Raw genomic sequence first — 18362 nt, 5'->3', positions numbered from 1 at the left:
ATGAATAACTGACCAAAAAAAGTAATATTCACACTTTGTTACACACATACATACACACATGAATTCCTCTAATATCAAGATAACTTAAATCAAAGAAAAAAACATCCAATCACCTACCAGAAAAATGGACACCTTTCATAGAAAAGATAAATAAGTGGCTTTTAAAATGTTGAAAAGATCTAAGTCTCATAATATTGTGGGGGTGGGGGACAAAGTAAAACTGTAGTGAGATACTATTTTTCATCTATCAAACTGGCCAAAAAAAAAAGAAAACCTTTTGTTGTTTCAGACATAGATATCTAAACTTGATTGATCTCTCTGTTCTCTTAGGCAAGATGTTCAAACTGAAAAGCCTGTTTTCTTACCAGTTAAGAGTGGGTAAACATGATAATATCCTGATAGAATTGTTTGAAGATTAAAGGTTTTAATGAATGTAAAGATATGAGATATTTAGCATCTAGGGAGCAGATATAAATGTTTATTGCTGCTTAATAAACTCTGCTAGTCATAGTCCTGGCACAGTGAAACCACCATTTCAAGTCTGCTGGTGGGTGTGGAAATTGGCATTAGTTATCTAGCGATGACTACTAGCAAGAGACATCAAAATTGCCATCATGCCTAACTTTGACTTATCCATTCCGCATCCAGAAATTTTCCACAAACATGTGAAATATTCCAGATACAAAGTTGTTCACAGCAGCATTAGTTGTCTGGGCAAAAGTAACAGGATGGGTAAATTCAGCAGAATGCTAGCGTCTATTTATGTTTTTTTATGGGAATGACTCCAGGATATTTGAAGTGATCAAGGTGCTCAAGAGTGTGCTGGATACACTATCATTGAGTAAAAAGTGGGTTAATGATATATATGCACACATTTGCATGTGCAAAAAGTGTCCCTGGAAGGAAGATAAAAAATGAATATGTTTGCGTATAAGGCTGAATCTGGGAGGCAAGATGATGTGGGAGAATGGGGTGGGGGGCGGTGGCTGGCGCTGGTAAAGAGGTAAAACGGGTCCATTTAACACTTTTTCAGGTTTGGGATTCTATACAACATAGAATCTTTTTACAAAAAGAAAATTCTATCCTTTTGGACTACGAATCTTGACCAAAGATCTGAAAAATAAGGAGAAATATGGGAAAACTTGGTTTTTCAAACTGAACCTTAATTATCCTCAATTGATTACGATAAAGACAAAGTTCTTCCCAGAACATGTCACTGCCAAACTATCAGCTCCCCAAAAAGCAAAATACTACAGCCAAAGACTGGAAGGTCTCTCCCCAGACCTCCTCGGGGGCTTTATGGAAGAGCCTATGCAAAAATGATTGACAGAAGTGGGATTTTAATCTCCCTACCCCCAAAGACCAGAGCCCTCCTTCAATGATTTGGATCGCTTAGACACTTTGCCTCTACTAAAAAACCAAATTCTCTTAGAGCTATTTCTAATGCTCAAGAGACACGTAAGGAAGGTAGTTTCAGTATGAACGTGTATATTACCTTCTTTACTCCTTTTCCACACACACTTGTCGGGAACTTAACATCTTTCAATCAGGCAAAATTAAGGGTTAAAACTGTATGCTCAGACCATTCCTAGATTCCCACATACCAAATATCAGGTGCTCCATCTTCCTCCCTGATTCTCTACTCTGTAATGAGTCTTCACAGCTACGTATAAAACCAGAATTCGGTTTCAGGTGTTTGCCCCTCTATCCATCCAACCTGGACCCAGAAGTCTGAGTTTCGCCTCCGGTGCTGTCTCTTATGATACCCGGGTGCAAAGGAAAAGGTAGCCAGAGAATAAATCCATTAGATTCTAGAAAAAATCGATCATTGAGAGAACGCTTGAAAATCACCATGGCCAACCTGGCTTTGGAACTGAGACGAGTCTCAGGTTTGCCAGCTGAATTTTGGGGTCCTCGAAGGGAAGTTATATTTCGTGTCCGCACCAGGAAAACGGAGGAGCTCCTCTCCCCTCTCCCAACCTCTGCATCCCTAATTGCCTGGCATTAGAGAGCAGACTCTTTAACAAAAACCCTATTGTAAAAGATACGGAAAGAAACATCTGTGCGACAGACCTGCTTTTTGCTGAATATGTTCCTGGTCTTAATTCCTAAAGGTCAAAGCTGAGATCAGTTTGCATTTGATGAGGCTCTTCGCACCCACCCGGGCCTTGGGAGCACGGGTCCTGCTGATTCTATGAATGCAGTCTGGACTGGTCCTCGTCCTCTCCCCTGTCCCGGCCTCCCTGCCCCTCATCACCTCAATCATCTTAGTCCCTGCCTGGCATCTTCAGGTATCTCAAATGAGTTACTTTGTCACATATGGCCAGTTATTTCATGCAAATCTTTGAAGTTTGTTAAAAATTATATATTTTAAAATATATATTTCCTTTTAATAGTCTTTACCACTTATTGCATAGCCTTGACTTTCTGTAACACTTTTCCTTGGGATAATAAGAAGACTCCTTTGTCTAATGCTGCAACCACTTATTACTTTTCCTTTTGTATTTTTCTATCTCCAGTGCATTCTGAGGATGTGAAGCATCTCCCTGGAGTTGGCGTATTTTCTGAAGGCAACAGATTAACACTGGATAGCATGAATTCATTTTTTTTTCCCAACCAGTGGAAATAAAATGAGATAAATTCAGCTTCAGTGCACCAGGTCAGATGGCTCTATGGCTTAGCTGGTTAAAGCGCCTGTCTCGTAAACAGGAGATCCTGGGTTCGACTCCCAGTAGGGCCTTACTCTTCCCCAGGAAGATAACACTTCTTGAAAAAAACGTTTTATGTTGGCAAGTTAACCGTCTTCTTGCTGATTCCTCCAAATACTCACTAAACTTACAGCGCCAGGGCTCAGTAAGATACATTACAAGTTGTTCAATTGCAACTTGCTCAGATTCCTTGCTTAACAGTAGATTCTTAGCCAGATGACAACTCAGATACAAACCACCCTCAAAGGATAGTGTATGTGACCTTACGCCAATCACTTTTCATATAAGTTTTGCATTAAACTGTGGTAAGATGTTTTTCAGCACCCACAATGTGTTACAGTGTAAAGCACATAGACGGGGAGATAGGTAAAATCTCCCTCAATTCTAATGATCTCCAACTCTGTAACTGTTTTTATTAAGTAAGATAATTAAGGAACCATGAATCCACTATTAAAAATTAGGATGCAGGGTTTAGGTTTGCAGGGACATAATGGCCATTTTGAAGGGAATATGAGGAGGAACAGTGTATTCCCATGTTATTCCTCTTAAAACACTAAAACTTCAGGAACGAAGATCAGCTGGAAGGAAAAACGTTCTAGCCACAAGCACCCCGGAGCTAAGCCAAGCTGCTGTGAGAAAAGGGCAAGTTGGAGAATTCTACCAGACAGCTAAAGCAACTGAGTTTCAGCCCTAGAGACTTATGGAAGGTCTGTGTCTTCTTGTCTCTCCTTCATTAATTCAACAACATTAACTCCTGGTCTTTTATGTACCAGACATATTTCTGTCTTTTTCTTTTCATGGAGTCACTGGGGATTGAACCCAGCACCTCCTGCATGCTAAGCATTCTACCATTGAGCTCTTACCCTCTTCCCCAATCTGATGCATGATATGAATGCCCTCCTCAGGTTTAAAACTCTTGAGTTGAACTTGTCCATGGAAGACTTTATTCAATTGATTATATGGAGGATCAGTAAAGAGATTTCCAAGGAAGATTTCTTAGGTCCCTAAAGCATTGCTGGGACAGGGATTCAGATGTATGTGGCTTATTGGAGGAGTGGTCCTCAGGATAGGGATGAGGAAATAGCAAAGCAAAGACATAGTCTTGGATAAAGTCCAAGCTTGGCCTGAGCTCTGGAGTATAAATAGCTCTGAAGGAGAGTGGCCATTGAGTCAAGTGGTTTGGACTTCTGTACCCCTCCCTCACATCAGCCAGTTATTGGCTGCAGCTGGGAATAGAGTAGTGTTATAATCTATTAGATGTCTCCAAACAGCCAAGGGCAATTCAATGAAGAAGGTCACAGGGATAAGCCATTAGGCAGATGGGTGTAGTAGGTTGTTAAAAACAAAAACAAAAATAAAAAACTGGGAAGAGGAAAAACGTTGAGGAGGAGTACCAAGATCATGTACTTCTGTAAAACAATGCGGTAAGTGGAAAATACTCTAGATTTGTAATTTTAAGCTGAAGTGTGAATATCCTGTATGCCACCTATTAAATTTAGGGAAAATGGTGGATTTTATTTATTTGCTGATATAAATTGCTAGTTTTGTTTTAATGCTTTGTATTAGTTTCCTAGGGCTGCCATAACAAATTACTATAAACTGGGTGACTTAAAGCAACAGAAATTTATTCTCTCACAGTTCTCAGGCCAGATATCTGAAATCAAAGGATGGGCAGGGCCATATGCCCTTTAAAGATTCTAGGGAAGAATCCTTCCTTGCCTCTTCCAGCTCGTGGGGGTTGCTGGCAATCCTTGGTGTTCCTTGGCTTGTGGCCAATCACTGCAATCTCTGTCTCTGAATTCACAGTGCCTTCTTCCCTGTATGTTTGTGTCTCTGTGTCCCAATCTCCCTCTCCTTTCTCCTCAAAAGACATCAGTCACTGGATTATGGCCCACCTTTTTCTGATATGACTTCATTATAACCTGATTACATCTGCAAAGTCTCTATTTCCAAAGAAGGTGACAGTCACAGGTCCTAGGAATTAGGACTTCAATATATATTTTGAGGGGACACAACTCAGCTCACAACATGCTTAGAATTTTTATCTGCAAATTTAGAATAATACCTCAGAGTGTTGTTGCAAAGGTTAAACACTTGTCCCCAAACAACTGTTCAATAAATAAGGGTAATGATAAACATAACAATACAGGGTTTTAAAATTTTAACTTTATTGATTGCTTATTTATGTGCCAGATATCCTTCTAAAATATTTTATGTATATTTACTCATCAAGTCCTCCCATTATATGATGTATGTGATATCAAGATATGCTATATATATCAAGATGTTTTATATATATATACACCATAAAAAGAATGAAATATTGCCATTTGCTGCAATGTGAATGACCACAGAGAATATTATCCTTAGTGAAATAAGTCAGATAGAGAAAGATGAATACTGTATGATATCACTTATATGTGGAATCTAAACAATAATACAAAGGAATAACAGACTCACAGACATAGAAAACAAACCTGTGGTTACCAAAGAGAAGAGGGAAAGGGGCAGGACAAATTAGAGATATGAGATTACAGACACAAACTACCATATATAAAATAGATAAGCAACAAGAAGTTACTATATAGCATAGGGAATAATACCCATTATCTTATAATAACCTATAATGGAATATAATTTGCAAAAATACTGAATCACTATGCTGTATACCTGAAAGTAACACTATAGTAAATCAAGTATACTTCAATTTAAAAAAAAAGAAAAGAAAATCCTACTACAAAATTGTCATCATATGTAGAAGGAATCAAAGATACAAAGCTAAAAATGAAGAAAAATGATTACATAGGGTCTTTCAATACTTAATAGCAATAGTGTTATTTTTGCAAATTTTGTAATGTTGTAATATTTGTCAGTTTTTTCAAAGTTAGCAATATATTGGAATTTCTTTTCTCATTCTAAATAAATATTCAATTTTGTTCTAAAAAAAATTCTTTCAACTAAATGTTTTTGATCTTGCCTATTTTTAGGCACTATGCTAGGCTCTAGTGATACACAATTCAATTGCTCATCCCCAGAAACTTATTATCTGAAACAGTGGTTCTCAATGCTACCAACCCAATGACCTATTTTTGTAAGTTTTTTCTAACACTTTATTTCATCAACTACAATGCATAGACAATGTAACTTATATATACAAATACTTTCCCCCAAACTCAATGTTATAAATATAAAATAAATAAAAGGAAAAGATTTCATAATAATTCCATTTGTTTTTCAATATCTAAATGCCTGAGTTTGAAAACACTGGAAAATAAAATAGGCAGAAAGATGTTGGAATCTGACTGATTTCATGAAATCACAAACAGTGCAAGATGCTGAATTGAGATTTGGAGAGAGATTGGAATGGGAGAATGTTTTTTCATGTGGGACAGATGTGAATCTTAGGGAACCATCTGGTAGACTATGGTAGGTGTAATTAAATCTTTCACCCTCCTCCCTGAGATAACCAATTCCTAATCTCTAAAACCTATGAATATGTTATCTTACAGGGCAAAAGGGATGTGATTAAATTAAGAATCTTGAGATGAAAAGATTATCCTGGATAGCTGAATGGGCTCAATGTAATCACAAGGTCTTTATAAGAATACGGTAGGAGGGTCAGAGTCAGAGAAGGTGATGAGGCAACAGAAGCAGAAGTCAAAGTGATGTGAACCTGAGCCAAGGAATGGAGTCATCCTCTAGAAGCTGGAAAAAGCAAGGAACGAATTCTCCCCTAGGGCCTCTAGAGAGGAGGCGATTCTGCTACAACTTGATCTTAGCCCCATAAGATCCGTTTCAGACTTCTGACCTCCAGAACTGTAAAATAATAAATGTATGCTATTTTAAGTTACTAAATTTTGGTAATTTTCTAGGGCAGCAAATAGACAGTTAATACAGATTTATGGTATGGGTGTGCACTGTAGTCAAGTATTGAAAAACTGTCTTGCTACCAAATAACCTACTAAGTTTCTTGAAGGACTACAGTCCCATTTATAATCACATCAGATTGGGAGTTAGTCCTGGAACCCAGATGTCATACAGGAGAACTTTATCAGTGGGATTATTCTGTCTGCTACCCTGCTTATTTCTCAAATGAAAATGTGTGTAACTGGCAAAACCTTTATGCCTTCTCTGAGGCTCGAACTCAGGACCTTCAGATTATGAGACTGACGCGCTGCCTACTGCGCTAAGAAGGCACTGGTTTTCTCTCTTTCCAGTAAAATTATAGATTCTTTTTCATGTTTATATGAACTTTCTAAGAAGTTATTTTTTAAAATACAGTACAAAATAAGAGTATGTGCTAGATCATATGTTTACTGTTGTTACGAGTATGTCAAAATGATTGATCAAAATTATTTCAAGATTTTGTCCTTGATTAAATATACAACATGGTGAATTTTTTCCCACTATGTCTTAATCGCCACTTACTGCTGGGAGACACTAGACTTCACTAGGTTTCACTTTACAACGATATGCGTAAAAGGTAAGATACAGATATGAGGGGCCTGAACTGGGTCCACAGGCATGAAGATTTCTAGACTGCAACAGTAAGGGACACAGAAAAATGCTTAGTTCTAATGAGAGCAAAGCTGCGATCTCCTTATCTAGCTCTGAAGCGTCCTTTCCTGCTAATGTTCCCCTTACAATTGATGGCTTTGACCATGACCCTGACCTGAAGGCCCTTTTGTTCTGGCTAGAAGTCCTGAATAATGTAAACAGAAGCGAGATAAGGGGGGAAAGATGAGGTGTGATGTTTGAGAATGGAGAAAGAATATACTGGATTTCAATCTGGCAAAGCGGAAAATGTCTTAAAGTTGAAATTGTAGGACTGAGGTGTAAATCTTCTATGTGCCATCTATTATTTTAGGAAGAATAATCACTTGGTTTTCTTGTGAATATAAGTCAATTTAAAAACTTCATTATCTGTAAAATGGAATAATATCTCACAGTGTTAGTTAAAAGACTGAACACTACTCAAAAAATTGTTCAGTGAATACTAATAAGTGATACAAATAATGATAGCAAACTTTATTGAGTGCTTACTATGGCGAGGTACTCTTTAAAGCAATTTATATGTATCTTACGTGTATTGGCCATCTATCTATCTATCTAATCTACCAATCATTTTAGGCAAGGTTTATTATTGTCTCCATTTTACATATGAGGAAAGTAAGACCCAGTAAGCTTAAATAACTTGCCAATAAGCTTGTGGCAACTCAGTGGAGCTGCTGGAATGTGAAAGAGAAGAGTTATCGCTGACTTAATAGGTGCAGCATCTAATGGATCAGGAGTCAGGCGGGATCAGTGAAAGGATGAGCCGCCAGGAGACAGAGACGGGGGGGGGGGGGGGGGGGCAGGGGGCGGGGAAGACTCGGTAACTCGCCCAGTTCGCCTTGGTGGGGCTGGAGTGGTTAGAACATGTGCTCTCTGGGCCTGAAGAGGATGCGACGCCCCGCAGCAAATGCAAACTGATGCCCTCCTTGAACTTTGCAAATTAGACCATGAACTCATTCAGCAAAAAGTAGATCTGTTTGCACAATTGTTTCCTTCAATGAGAAATCACACAAAGACATCCAAACTATGGCTCGCGTTCCAGGTGAGAGGGGAGAGAAGCATCTCTGTTTTCCAGCTGAGGACATTAAAAATAACTTTCGGCTGCCGATCCCCAAACGCAGTTGATAAATTGGAGACTTTTGATCTTTGCGCCTTCGGAGTTTCGGTGCTCTTTGGTGGTGGTGATTTCTAATCATTTTCTCAATGATTGATTCTCTTCGTGTTTGATGGATATTATGCATTCATTGGCTGCTTCTCCCTTTACTCTCGAGTATCAGAAGCATCGCACAGAAGGCGAACGTGGATATCCCAAAGTAGGAACCTATCTGCAGATTTTGTCGATAGTTGGGATGGCAGAGTTATGGGGGGGGGGGGGGCGATGCTCTAGGAAAAAAAAAAATAACACGCGAGAGATGTTTTGTGTCTTTTAAACAGTTAAGAAGAGTTTTAAAGTTGCAGTTGCGTGGTAGCGTGGCCGAGCGGTCTAAGGCGCTGGATTAAGGCTCCAGTCTCTTCGGGGACGTGGGTTCGAATCCCACCGCTGCCAGCTTTATTGTTTATATAAGAAAGTTCGTATTACTATTCCTAGCTCACAGAGAAAGGAACTGAAGTTACAGCCAGTTAATCTCTTCCCTGTAGATGGAGGAATCAGGGTGTTAATGCATAGGGTAAACTGAAAAATGGCCCTCCAAAAGAATCTCCATCCTAATTAGGGGAAGCTGTAAATATTACCTTACACGGAAAAAAACTGGGGAAGTCTTTGCAGAAGAGATTAAATTAAGGACCTTGAGATAGCGAATTTATCCTGGATTATCCAGGTGGAGTTACAGAAGCCATAGGAAACTAATACAATGTCTTCAAGTGCTAATAAGCAATGCTACAACAAACACTTCTTTCTGTTTGTTTGCCAATCTGATAGGTAGAAAATATTATTTCATTGTAGTTCTGTAGGTTGGAGGTCTCTGGGAAACTCCACGAGGTAGGATAGAGTTTAGGAGAGTTTCCCACACCTTTAGCCACTCGGCCTCTGTGAAAGAACTCTTCTCATCTAAGCCAATTCCTGGAAGTAGGAATTTTCTCGTAGCTTTTAAGGAAGCGTTTGTTTACTGGGGTTCTATTTGCAGACTTGAGGGGGCTGGGATGTGGCGGTGGACTGAACCCATGATTCTAAAGAAATTGGAGACTACATCCTAAAAGGCTCCCACACTACCTCCAAAAAAGCTTTTAATTAAACTTTTTTTTCTCTTTTTCAAAACATATTAAGAAGGTTCTGTAGTCTGTATGTTTAAATAGACTTTGCTTTTTCTGCTTTATTTGTACAAAGTAGGAGATTCATTCTTAACACCGGGAAGATCAGAGGCCCATCTGGAAGGGTCGCCTGCTTTATCCTAGCACGATCCCACCAGTCAGCTTCGTTTTGGTCCCCGCAGTCCCAGTCAGGTGGACCGCCCTCAGACCCAGCTCTCTGCTCGTCCCCGCGGGGGATGCAACATGGGGGTAAAGGGCAGGTCATTGTGGGATGCAGGGACCTGGTTAGAGGGGAGAAGGCGTTGCCTTCTTTGCAAGTTGATTATATTGTACTGGAAATCAGGCCCTTGGTGGACAAGGAGGGGGTCAACGGGTTGTTCTTTGGACCCGTAAGTCTGTTCACCTTAGGAGGATTGTACCCAGATCCAGGGAACACCTTGTGGCCAGCCCGGGACTATTCTGCCTCTCCCCTTTCCCCATTCCGAGGGTCTCTACACCAGTGGTTGTCTGATCAGAGTCTTTACAGCGACCTTGACATTGGCTTTTTAGGGTTTTAAGAGAGCGATGTGACTGACTCTGTAGCTGAAATTCCCAGCCTCCTCTTCTCCGCTGCTGATTCTTCTCCGCTCCCGATTCTTGCTAAGGGCAAGTGACGCGCAGGGACACTAGGTGCTCTAACCCGGCAGTCTAAGAGCCTTTCAGTGGAGTTTAGAGTACCTCACTTAGTACATTGAAATGAAGAACCTTAGTTACAGAAGACGAGGCACAGTAATAGCAAAATTTGCTTTTAGAAGATTATCTCATTTGGAAAAACTGAAGTAGCCTAGCTTTTACTAATGGTTGTTAATGGACTAATTGAAGTGTTATTGGTCCAAATATTTAAGTTGCCCAAAACTTTTCTCGCTTGTGTTAGCTCTGCAGCACATCTAATTGAGCAGAACGTCTTCTCAGAGTTGGCCTTTTTTCCTACAATAAACTCCACTGAATCACATAAACTATGGCAAGAATCCTTAATCCCACGGTAAGGAAAGACCTAGTGTTATAACCAGCCAATACGAGGGCTCCATGGCTTAGTTGGTTAAAGCGCCTGTCTTGTAAACAGGAGATCCTGGGTTCGAATCCCAGTGGGGCCTTGGTTTTTTTCCTCCTCCTAGGAAGCCGATTTCTTCATTAACTCATTACTAGTAATTCTGCACTTTATTTAATCTTACTATAAATTCTGTTCCAGATACTGATAAGCGGTTGTGACTGCAAAAATTCTCACCCTTAAAGAAAATGTGGACAGGACTCTTTATGTTCAAAAGCGGTAACAACTATGAGAGAGGAAACACAAAGAAAATGGACTTCTAATGGCCCAGAGAGCTGGGAAACCCAGAAATCAGTTTCTCATTTTTGCTAAAGTTCTTCCCTGTCCTCTTTTTTGTACTGGCGGCTGGGAGGTGGTGGCAACAAAAACGTCTCCAATTCTTAAAGTTTTTCTCTGCACTCCCATATAATTTATTAGTGATTCTAGGGAACTCAGCATTATGTTATCTGTTTTATAGATGATTTTCCAAATATTACTACATTATAACAACAATAATTTATATTTACTTATATGCCCTCAGTCTTCAGGGCTTTAGTCCCAAAGGAAATACATAAATTGGCCCCACTGAAACTGAACTTTAATTCTACAATTTAAAAAACAGAATGATCCTAGAATGCACGGATTCCCAAGCTTACTGTACATTTAAATCACCTAGGGAACTAGTTAAAATACAGCTTCTTGGGACTCATCCCCAGAGGTTTTAATTCTGTTTTGGTGAAAGGCCCAGAAATGTGTGTGTTTTTAACAAGCACTCCAAGAGATTTTTGAATGAATTAAAATCACATTTGTCAAAAATCTGGCTTAAAGTATTACACACAGAGCTGAAGTGAAAGTGTGGTCCACCTATGTTGTTAGCACTTTGGTACTGATTCAGGAACATCTAGTTTCTTATCCTCTTATCTAGTTAGCGTTATTGGAAGTCCACTATACTCCAAGTGGTTCCAGGCATACCGTCACTTAAGCTGCCCAACAATCCTGTCAAATGTGTTATAGTCAACTCTTAGAAGATGAGAAAATAGGCTCAATGATATTCACCATAACATAGTAAGTGACAAGTTCAATTTCAAACTCAGGTCTGCCTGGTTCTGGAACCCATGCTTTTCTTGTGACACCCATCTCCTATTTGATTAAAGACAAGAATGAAGTTTTTGGCCACAGAGCTAAATAAAATTAAGTGACTTAGACTGATCTCAAACCTTAGTCCTATGGGTTAGGTAAACTGAGATAACTCTATTTTCTGCTAGAAGACATTCAGCCTAGTGAACAGTTATTTAAATTATGGAAGAGGAAAATACAAAGCCGAACCTCAGAAATCTATGCAAGAGATTCTCCATGAAAAAAATGAATCTTCTCCATCTCCTAGGCTCTGTTGTTGTTGTTTTGTTTTGTTTTGTTTTGTTTTGTTTCTGTTTGTTGGTGGTGGTGGTGGCTGTTTTTTGTGGGGGTTTTCTGCCTTGGACATGCTCTCTTCATGCCCTGATTCTTTAGATTTAAAGACAATATTTTACTTAGGGCTGCTATAAAATATCACAGACTGGGAGGCTGAAATGACAGAAGTTTATTTTCTCATAGTTCTGGAAACTGAAAGTCCAAGATCAAGGTGCCATCAGAGTTGGTTTCTGGTGAGACCTCTTTTCCTGCCTTGTGTCCTCACACATCTTTCCTCTGTATGTGCTAGAGGAGAGACAGAGAGAGAAAGGGAGAGAAAGAGAGATAGAGACTAAGCTAGCTTCTTATAGGGACACCAGTCTTACTGGATTAGGGCTCCACCCTCATGATCTCATTTAACCCTAACTACCTCTTTAAAATGTAGTCATATTGGGGGTTAGGGCTTCCACATATGAATTTTGGGAGGACACAATCCAGTCCGTAACAAGTGGGAAAAGGGAGGACTGTACAGCTTAGCTCTGAGTAACAGCTTAGTCATGACAGCATCTAATAACTTCTGAAGTGCAGGCTGAAAAGGGAGCTTTTTGGATGTGAAGAAATCATTGAGATAAAAGTACTGTCAGACAATTAAGCAAGGATTTGGCTTTTTCAATTGCTTCATTAGTTCTACCTTGTTCATAGTCTTTGTGTGATGAAGATGGGTGGAAATTGTACCTACATTTGTAAGAAATAAAAAGAGGATCTTAATTTGACAGGCACTGTGCTTTAGCCAGTTGAAAAAGAGGAAGGAGGACACAAATCTTGCCCCCAGGGAGCTTTCAATATGGTTGAAAAGACCAAATAAGCACATACCCCAAACTCTACAGTCATTTAAAAAACCAATGTTTACTCATGACATTTACAAAGCATTCACTTGGTGTGTGAATTCTGAAGTGTGTGAGCCTAATGAACCTTGGACAAATTGCTTACCTTTTTTAAGCTTCAAGTTCTTCAACTGTAACATGAGGACAATGATAGTACCAACCTCAAGGAGTTGTTAGGAGACAATTCATGTAAATTGCCTAGGAGGTGTTATTCCATTATTATCATCATTATTGTTATTAGCACAATATTTGTTTTCTTTCTGAAAATTGTTGGGGTAAATCCTGCTCTCCCTTGCTATTAAGATGGGATTAATGACTGGAAGAAGTGATGCAATCTATAATCAAAACCAAAAGTGTAAATAAAAGATAGATCCTGTCTCCAGGGAGATTAATTCACCAGTGACAGCCCCTAGGGGATCACTGGCTCTCTGGGTGTGAACTGAATTTATCTGTCTTTGAACAGATCTGGAACGAGGAGAGATTATCTGATGCCTCCAGGATCCCATTCACCCTACCTGCCATATTAAGACCTTTGGTGGCTCTTATTGAAGCCCTGGCCTGATTGTACCTGCTTCCCTCCCACAGGCCTGTTGGAATCCAACCCTTTTGCAAACTTTCTCCTGACTTAGCTTCAATAGCTAAAGACATCTGCTTAATACAAATTCAAATGAGAAGAGGTAAGTTCTGGTGATGTCTCCTTCTACTCACACCAACCTAGATGGTATTGGGTTTTGTTCAGTTTTATTTTGTTTTGACAGAAAATGAAGGCTCTGAGTTTTGGACAAGATCAAGCAGGGTAAGATGCCTCCATGAGCTACGTGACTTCTCATTATGCCAGACCAATGGCTGTCACTGGTTCAAAATTTTGTTGATCCCAGAATTATGTCCAGAAGATCCAGTTATCTAGGAGACAGGGAGGAATGAGCAAGCATGTCAAGTCACTAAAAAATCAATTCTCTAAAAGTCAATCTTCTGTCATTTTTGTCACACCCTTATGTGAAGATCAGCAAGAATTTCCCAGTAAATGAAGTTTTTATCTTTTTGTTTTAAAATAAATGAATGAATGAATGAATGAATGAATGCCAATACACTGAGGATAAATTTGAGGGTTAAATAATATAAACAATAACCAATGATAAAATATTAATGATCTCATTCCTATACTTAGGTTTTTTAAGGTTAGAGGAGGACAGAAATGGGTGAAAAGGAAAGAGGCAAAAGAACTGCTTTCATATATCTCTCTAATGCCTTCACCATCATTTATAAGTGTTAAGATCCCAACCCTTCCTTCTTATCTAATTTTCATTTATATTAAGGTCATACATGTTCAAAGTTGAAATAAAATAATACTCTAGGCTTGCAGTGAAAAACAGCAGTTCCTTTCCTCATCATTCCTCACTCTCAATCCCTGTTCTCCGAGGTAACAGATTTTTAATAATTTCAGTGTTTTCTTCTATTTACCCATATTTCTTAATAGCAAGCTTTTATTATTTTTGGATTTCTTTAGTTTTAAATATAATTTATTTATTATTTAGTATAAAAAATGAGAACTTTTAATCCTCAATTACAAAGAGGGAGCAAGAGTGAGGACAGAAAAGAGGGAGATCTTTGCCTCGTTCTCCAGATACTTTTATTCCTTGACTCTTATTTTTCCCAGATACTCTTACTTTTTGGTTAGATCAGCATGGAGAGTTTACACTTTCATGATTGCATAAACATTAGTCACAGTGTACTAACCACTGTATATAAAATAGATAAACAACAAGATCCTACTTCATAGCACAGGGAACTATATAGTCAACATCATGTAATAACCTATTATAAAAAAGAATACGAAAAGGAACATATATATGTATAACTGAATCACTATGCTGTACACCAGAAACTAACACAACATTGTAAATCAACCATATTTCAATCTAAAAAAAATTAGTCACAGTGGAATCATATAATGAACTACGGTTACCTAAAAGAAAAAAATCTCAGGTCTCACAGATGGTCAGATGGTACAATTCCTGTTGTTGTTTTGTTTTTGGAAACATGACAAGGGATCTTGTCCTCATCACCAGCCTGTTCTCCTCAACTGCATTAATGCAAATACAACACAGGTCTTCAGGGATATTCTACCTCGTGCTAAGAGGATTCTGACAAATCAACATCATTTATGTGGGTCACTTTCAACCCAGTTGTTAGTGTAGACTAAAACAACAGAAAAAAATAATTAAAACCATACCCATGGCTCAGGCAGTAACAATGAAACCTCTGGTAAAGGTAACAATTACGACAAAGTCATAGCTAATTTCTTTGGTTGAAAACTCCCACAAATCATACCCCTGTCGCCTCCAAATTTCTGTCCCAAATTAGCAAGGTCCTGTGATGTTTCTTGCCCTGGCAGATCCTGCAGCCATCTAACCCTGTTTACCTGATGGGTACAGAGAGGGCTTTGAGGAGAATTGTTCCTTTTACTCTGCAGCCCTCTCAGTAAGGAAGCCTTGCAGTATTTTTTTTTAAGACTTTATTTAGCCAGTTTTACATCACAGCAAAATTAAGCAAGAGTACAGACATTTCCCATGTAATTCCTGCCCCACCACATGCATTGCATCCCAGCTCCTTTATCAACATCCATCACCAGAGTGGTACCATGGTTCCACCTGATGAACACCTTGACTCATCATAATCGCACAAAGTCCATAGATACATTATGGTTCACTCTTGGTACTGTACGTGCTACGGGTTTGGAAAAATGTATAATGACATGTATACACCATTAAAATATCATACAGAATAGTTTCACTGACTCAAAGTCCTCTGTGCTCTGTCTAGTCATTCCTTCCTCCCCGCTAAACCCTGGGAACCACCTCTTTTTACTATCTTCATAATTTTGTATTTTCCAAACATACTGTTTGATAGTTGGAATCACACAGTGTGTTGCCTTTTCAGATTGGCTTCTTTCATTTGGCAATAAGCATTTAAGGTTCTTCCATGTCTTTCCATGGCTTGATAGCTTGTTTCTTTTTAGAGCTAAAAAATCCTCTATTGTCTGTCTTAGTATATCACAGTTTATTTATCCATTCACATTCTGAAGGACATCTTGGTTGCTTACAAATTTTGGCAATTACAAGTAAAGCTGTGATAAACATCTGTGTGCAAGCTTTTGTGTGGATATAAGTTTTCAGCTCATTTGGGTAAAGACCAAGAAGTGTGACTGCTAGCTCATATGGTAAGAGTATGTTTAGTTTCATTTTAAAAACTGCCAGGCAGACTCCCTTCCAAAGTGGCTGTACCATTTTGTATTCATAGCAGCAGTAAATGAGAGTTCCTGTTGTTCTACATCCTTGCCAGCATTTGGTGTCATTGTTCTGGATTTTGACCATTCTGATATATATGTAGTGGAATCTCATTGTTCTAATTTGCTTATCCCTGATGACATATGCCGTAGTCCATGTGGGCTGCTATAACAAAATGCCAGAGACCAGGTGATCTATTAGAACATTTATCCCACAGTTCTGGAGGCTGGGAAATCCAAGATCATGGCGCTAGCAGTTTCGGTGTCTGGTAAGAGCCCACTTTTTGATTAATAGCACTTTCTAGCTATAACCTTACCTGATGGAAAGGACAGGAATCCCTGTGGGCTCTCTTTTATAAGAGCACTAATCCCATATGTGACCTAAGCACTGATCCAAGCCCCCATCTCTTAGGTTACACAATCCCTTAGCTGCAAGGTAGCTGGGTGAAGACTGCCTTCCAGTGGCTTCTTTAATTATACAGAAGAACCATCACAAGTAATGTCCACTGACCTATCACATAGGGCTTTGATTTAGGGGGAAAAAAATGAAACCACTTTCTCTACTGCAAGGATGTTTCAAATGTGACTTTATAATATTAATTATAATTATAATATTCATTTGATGTTGTTATGATTTCTATTGAGGGTGTACCCCATCGCTCTCCCATAAATGTATATTCTTTTCCTGGTATCGTCAAAACTTCTGCCAACTCAATTTATTATTTTTTTAGGGGGGAGGTTACTGAGGTTTATTTGTTTATTTATTTTATTTTAATGGAGTCCTGGCTTCAATCCCCAGGACCTCATGCATGCTAAGCATACATTTTACCACTGGGCTATTCGTTACCCCCACACTCAGTTTTTTTTAACCACTCACCCTTATCTTCTTTGATTTTAGCAGGTGTCTCTCATCAAAATTCAATGAAACACATGAATGAAAGTTTTCCAGAGGATTTCATTCTCATGGGCTTTACCAAATATCCATGGTTGGATCTTCCTCTCTTCTTTGTCCTCCTAATCTCCTACATGTTCACACTCTTGGGAAACACTGCTATTATTCTGGTCTCTCAACTAGATTCCCAGCTCCAAAGTCCTATGTATTTCTTCCTCACAAACCTCTCCTTTTTGGACTTCTGTTTCAGCACCACGACTATACCCCAAATGCTGTTCAACTTAGGGGGTCCCAACAAGAACATCACTTATGTAGGCTGTATGGTCCAGGCCTATGTATTTCACTGGCTAGGTTGTACGGAATGTGTCCTGCTTGGCACCATGGCCTTAGACCGCTATGTGGCTGTGTGTAAGCCTCTGACGTATTCTGTCATCATGAACCACAAGCTCTGCCTGCTACTCTCCAGCACTGCTTGGCTCATTGGTCTGGCCAATTCACTACTGCAGTCCACACTCACAGTCCAGCTGCCCTTGTGCGGGAACCAGGAACTGGATCACTTCTTTTGCGAGTTGCCTGGCCTGATTAAGATGGCTTGCGTGGACACCACAGTCAATGAGCTTACTTTAGCAGTGGTGGCCACCTTCCTCATAATGGGTCCCCTCTCCATGATTCTTGTCTCTTATGGTTACATTACCCAAGCTGTGTTTCGAATTCCTTCTGCCAATGGGAGACTTAAGGCCTTTAACACTTGTTCATCGCACTTTCTGGTGGTGTCTTTATTTTATGGGCCTGGCATCTACATCTATATGCAGCCCTCAGCGGATCACCCTCAAGACCTTATCAAAGCTCTGACGCTGTTTTACTGTGTTATTACTCCCATGGCCAATCCATTCATCTACACCCTGAGAAACAAGGATGTTAAAAGCGCTTTGAGGAGACTTCTGAGGAGGGCCATTTTGTCCAAGAGAATATGAGAAAATGATGCTTTTTTCTGAATGGGAAAGCCCAACAATAACCTGAAATATATCCTCCTTTAAATAGATGTTCAGTCAAAATCATGCTTAGAAGTCAAGGCAAGGAAACCTTTATCTGATGTGTTTACCAACACCACTTCTGACATCAGATGTGTTGGGTTTTTCTCCCACAACGACCAATTCTCTGAAACCATCTGAGTATCTGACAGTTTAATTCAATCCTAGAGTTAGCATAGACCCCATGGGTTAAGGGCTCAGTCCCACAAAACTGCCATTTCAGTTGCCAATGCCAAGTTCAGGCTGCTTGTACTTCTGATCAGCCAGCTATAAAGTCAAAGATTCCTACAATTCCCTCCTCAGGT

The 18362-nt window shown here is 39.4% G+C and overlaps 1 protein-coding gene and 4 non-coding genes across 5 annotated transcripts; 4 read left to right on the top strand and 1 right to left on the bottom strand.

Moving 5' to 3' along the window:
• The first annotated feature begins 2666 nt into the window (after positions 1-2666).
• Positions 2667-2740, top strand: TRNAT-CGU (transfer RNA threonine (anticodon CGU)). The gene has a single exon. It is a non-coding gene; the product is annotated as a tRNA-Thr (tRNA).
• A 4091-nt stretch (positions 2741-6831) lies between these two features.
• TRNAM-CAU (transfer RNA methionine (anticodon CAU)) lies at positions 6832-6904 on the bottom strand. The gene has a single exon. It is a non-coding gene; the product is annotated as a tRNA-Met (tRNA).
• Positions 6905-8726: 1822 nt separating this feature from the next.
• Positions 8727-8808, top strand: TRNAL-AAG (transfer RNA leucine (anticodon AAG)). Its single transcript has one exon. It is a non-coding gene; the product is annotated as a tRNA-Leu (tRNA).
• A 1760-nt stretch (positions 8809-10568) lies between these two features.
• On the top strand, positions 10569-10642 carry TRNAT-UGU (transfer RNA threonine (anticodon UGU)). The gene has a single exon. It is a non-coding gene; the product is annotated as a tRNA-Thr (tRNA).
• A 6413-nt stretch (positions 10643-17055) lies between these two features.
• LOC105084581 (olfactory receptor 2B11) lies at positions 17056-18000 on the top strand. The gene has a single exon (XM_010974722.1). The coding sequence runs from the start codon at positions 17056-17058 to the stop codon at positions 17998-18000; it is 945 nt and encodes a 314-aa protein (XP_010973024.1).
• Positions 18001-18362: the final 362 nt, after the last annotated feature.

Source organism: Camelus dromedarius, chromosome 19 (genome assembly GCF_036321535.1).
Source record: "Camelus dromedarius isolate mCamDro1 chromosome 19, mCamDro1.pat, whole genome shotgun sequence".
Classification (NCBI taxonomy): Eukaryota; Metazoa; Chordata; class Mammalia; order Artiodactyla; family Camelidae; genus Camelus; species Camelus dromedarius.
The sequence above is the reverse complement of the archived record's forward strand: the minus strand, read 5'-3'. Positions and strand labels throughout refer to the sequence as shown.

Excerpts from the sequence above, each read along its gene's own strand:
- LOC105084581 (XM_010974722.1), top strand. The coding sequence starts at position 17,056 with ATGAAACACATGAATGAAAGTTTTCCAGAGGATTTCATTCTCATGGGC.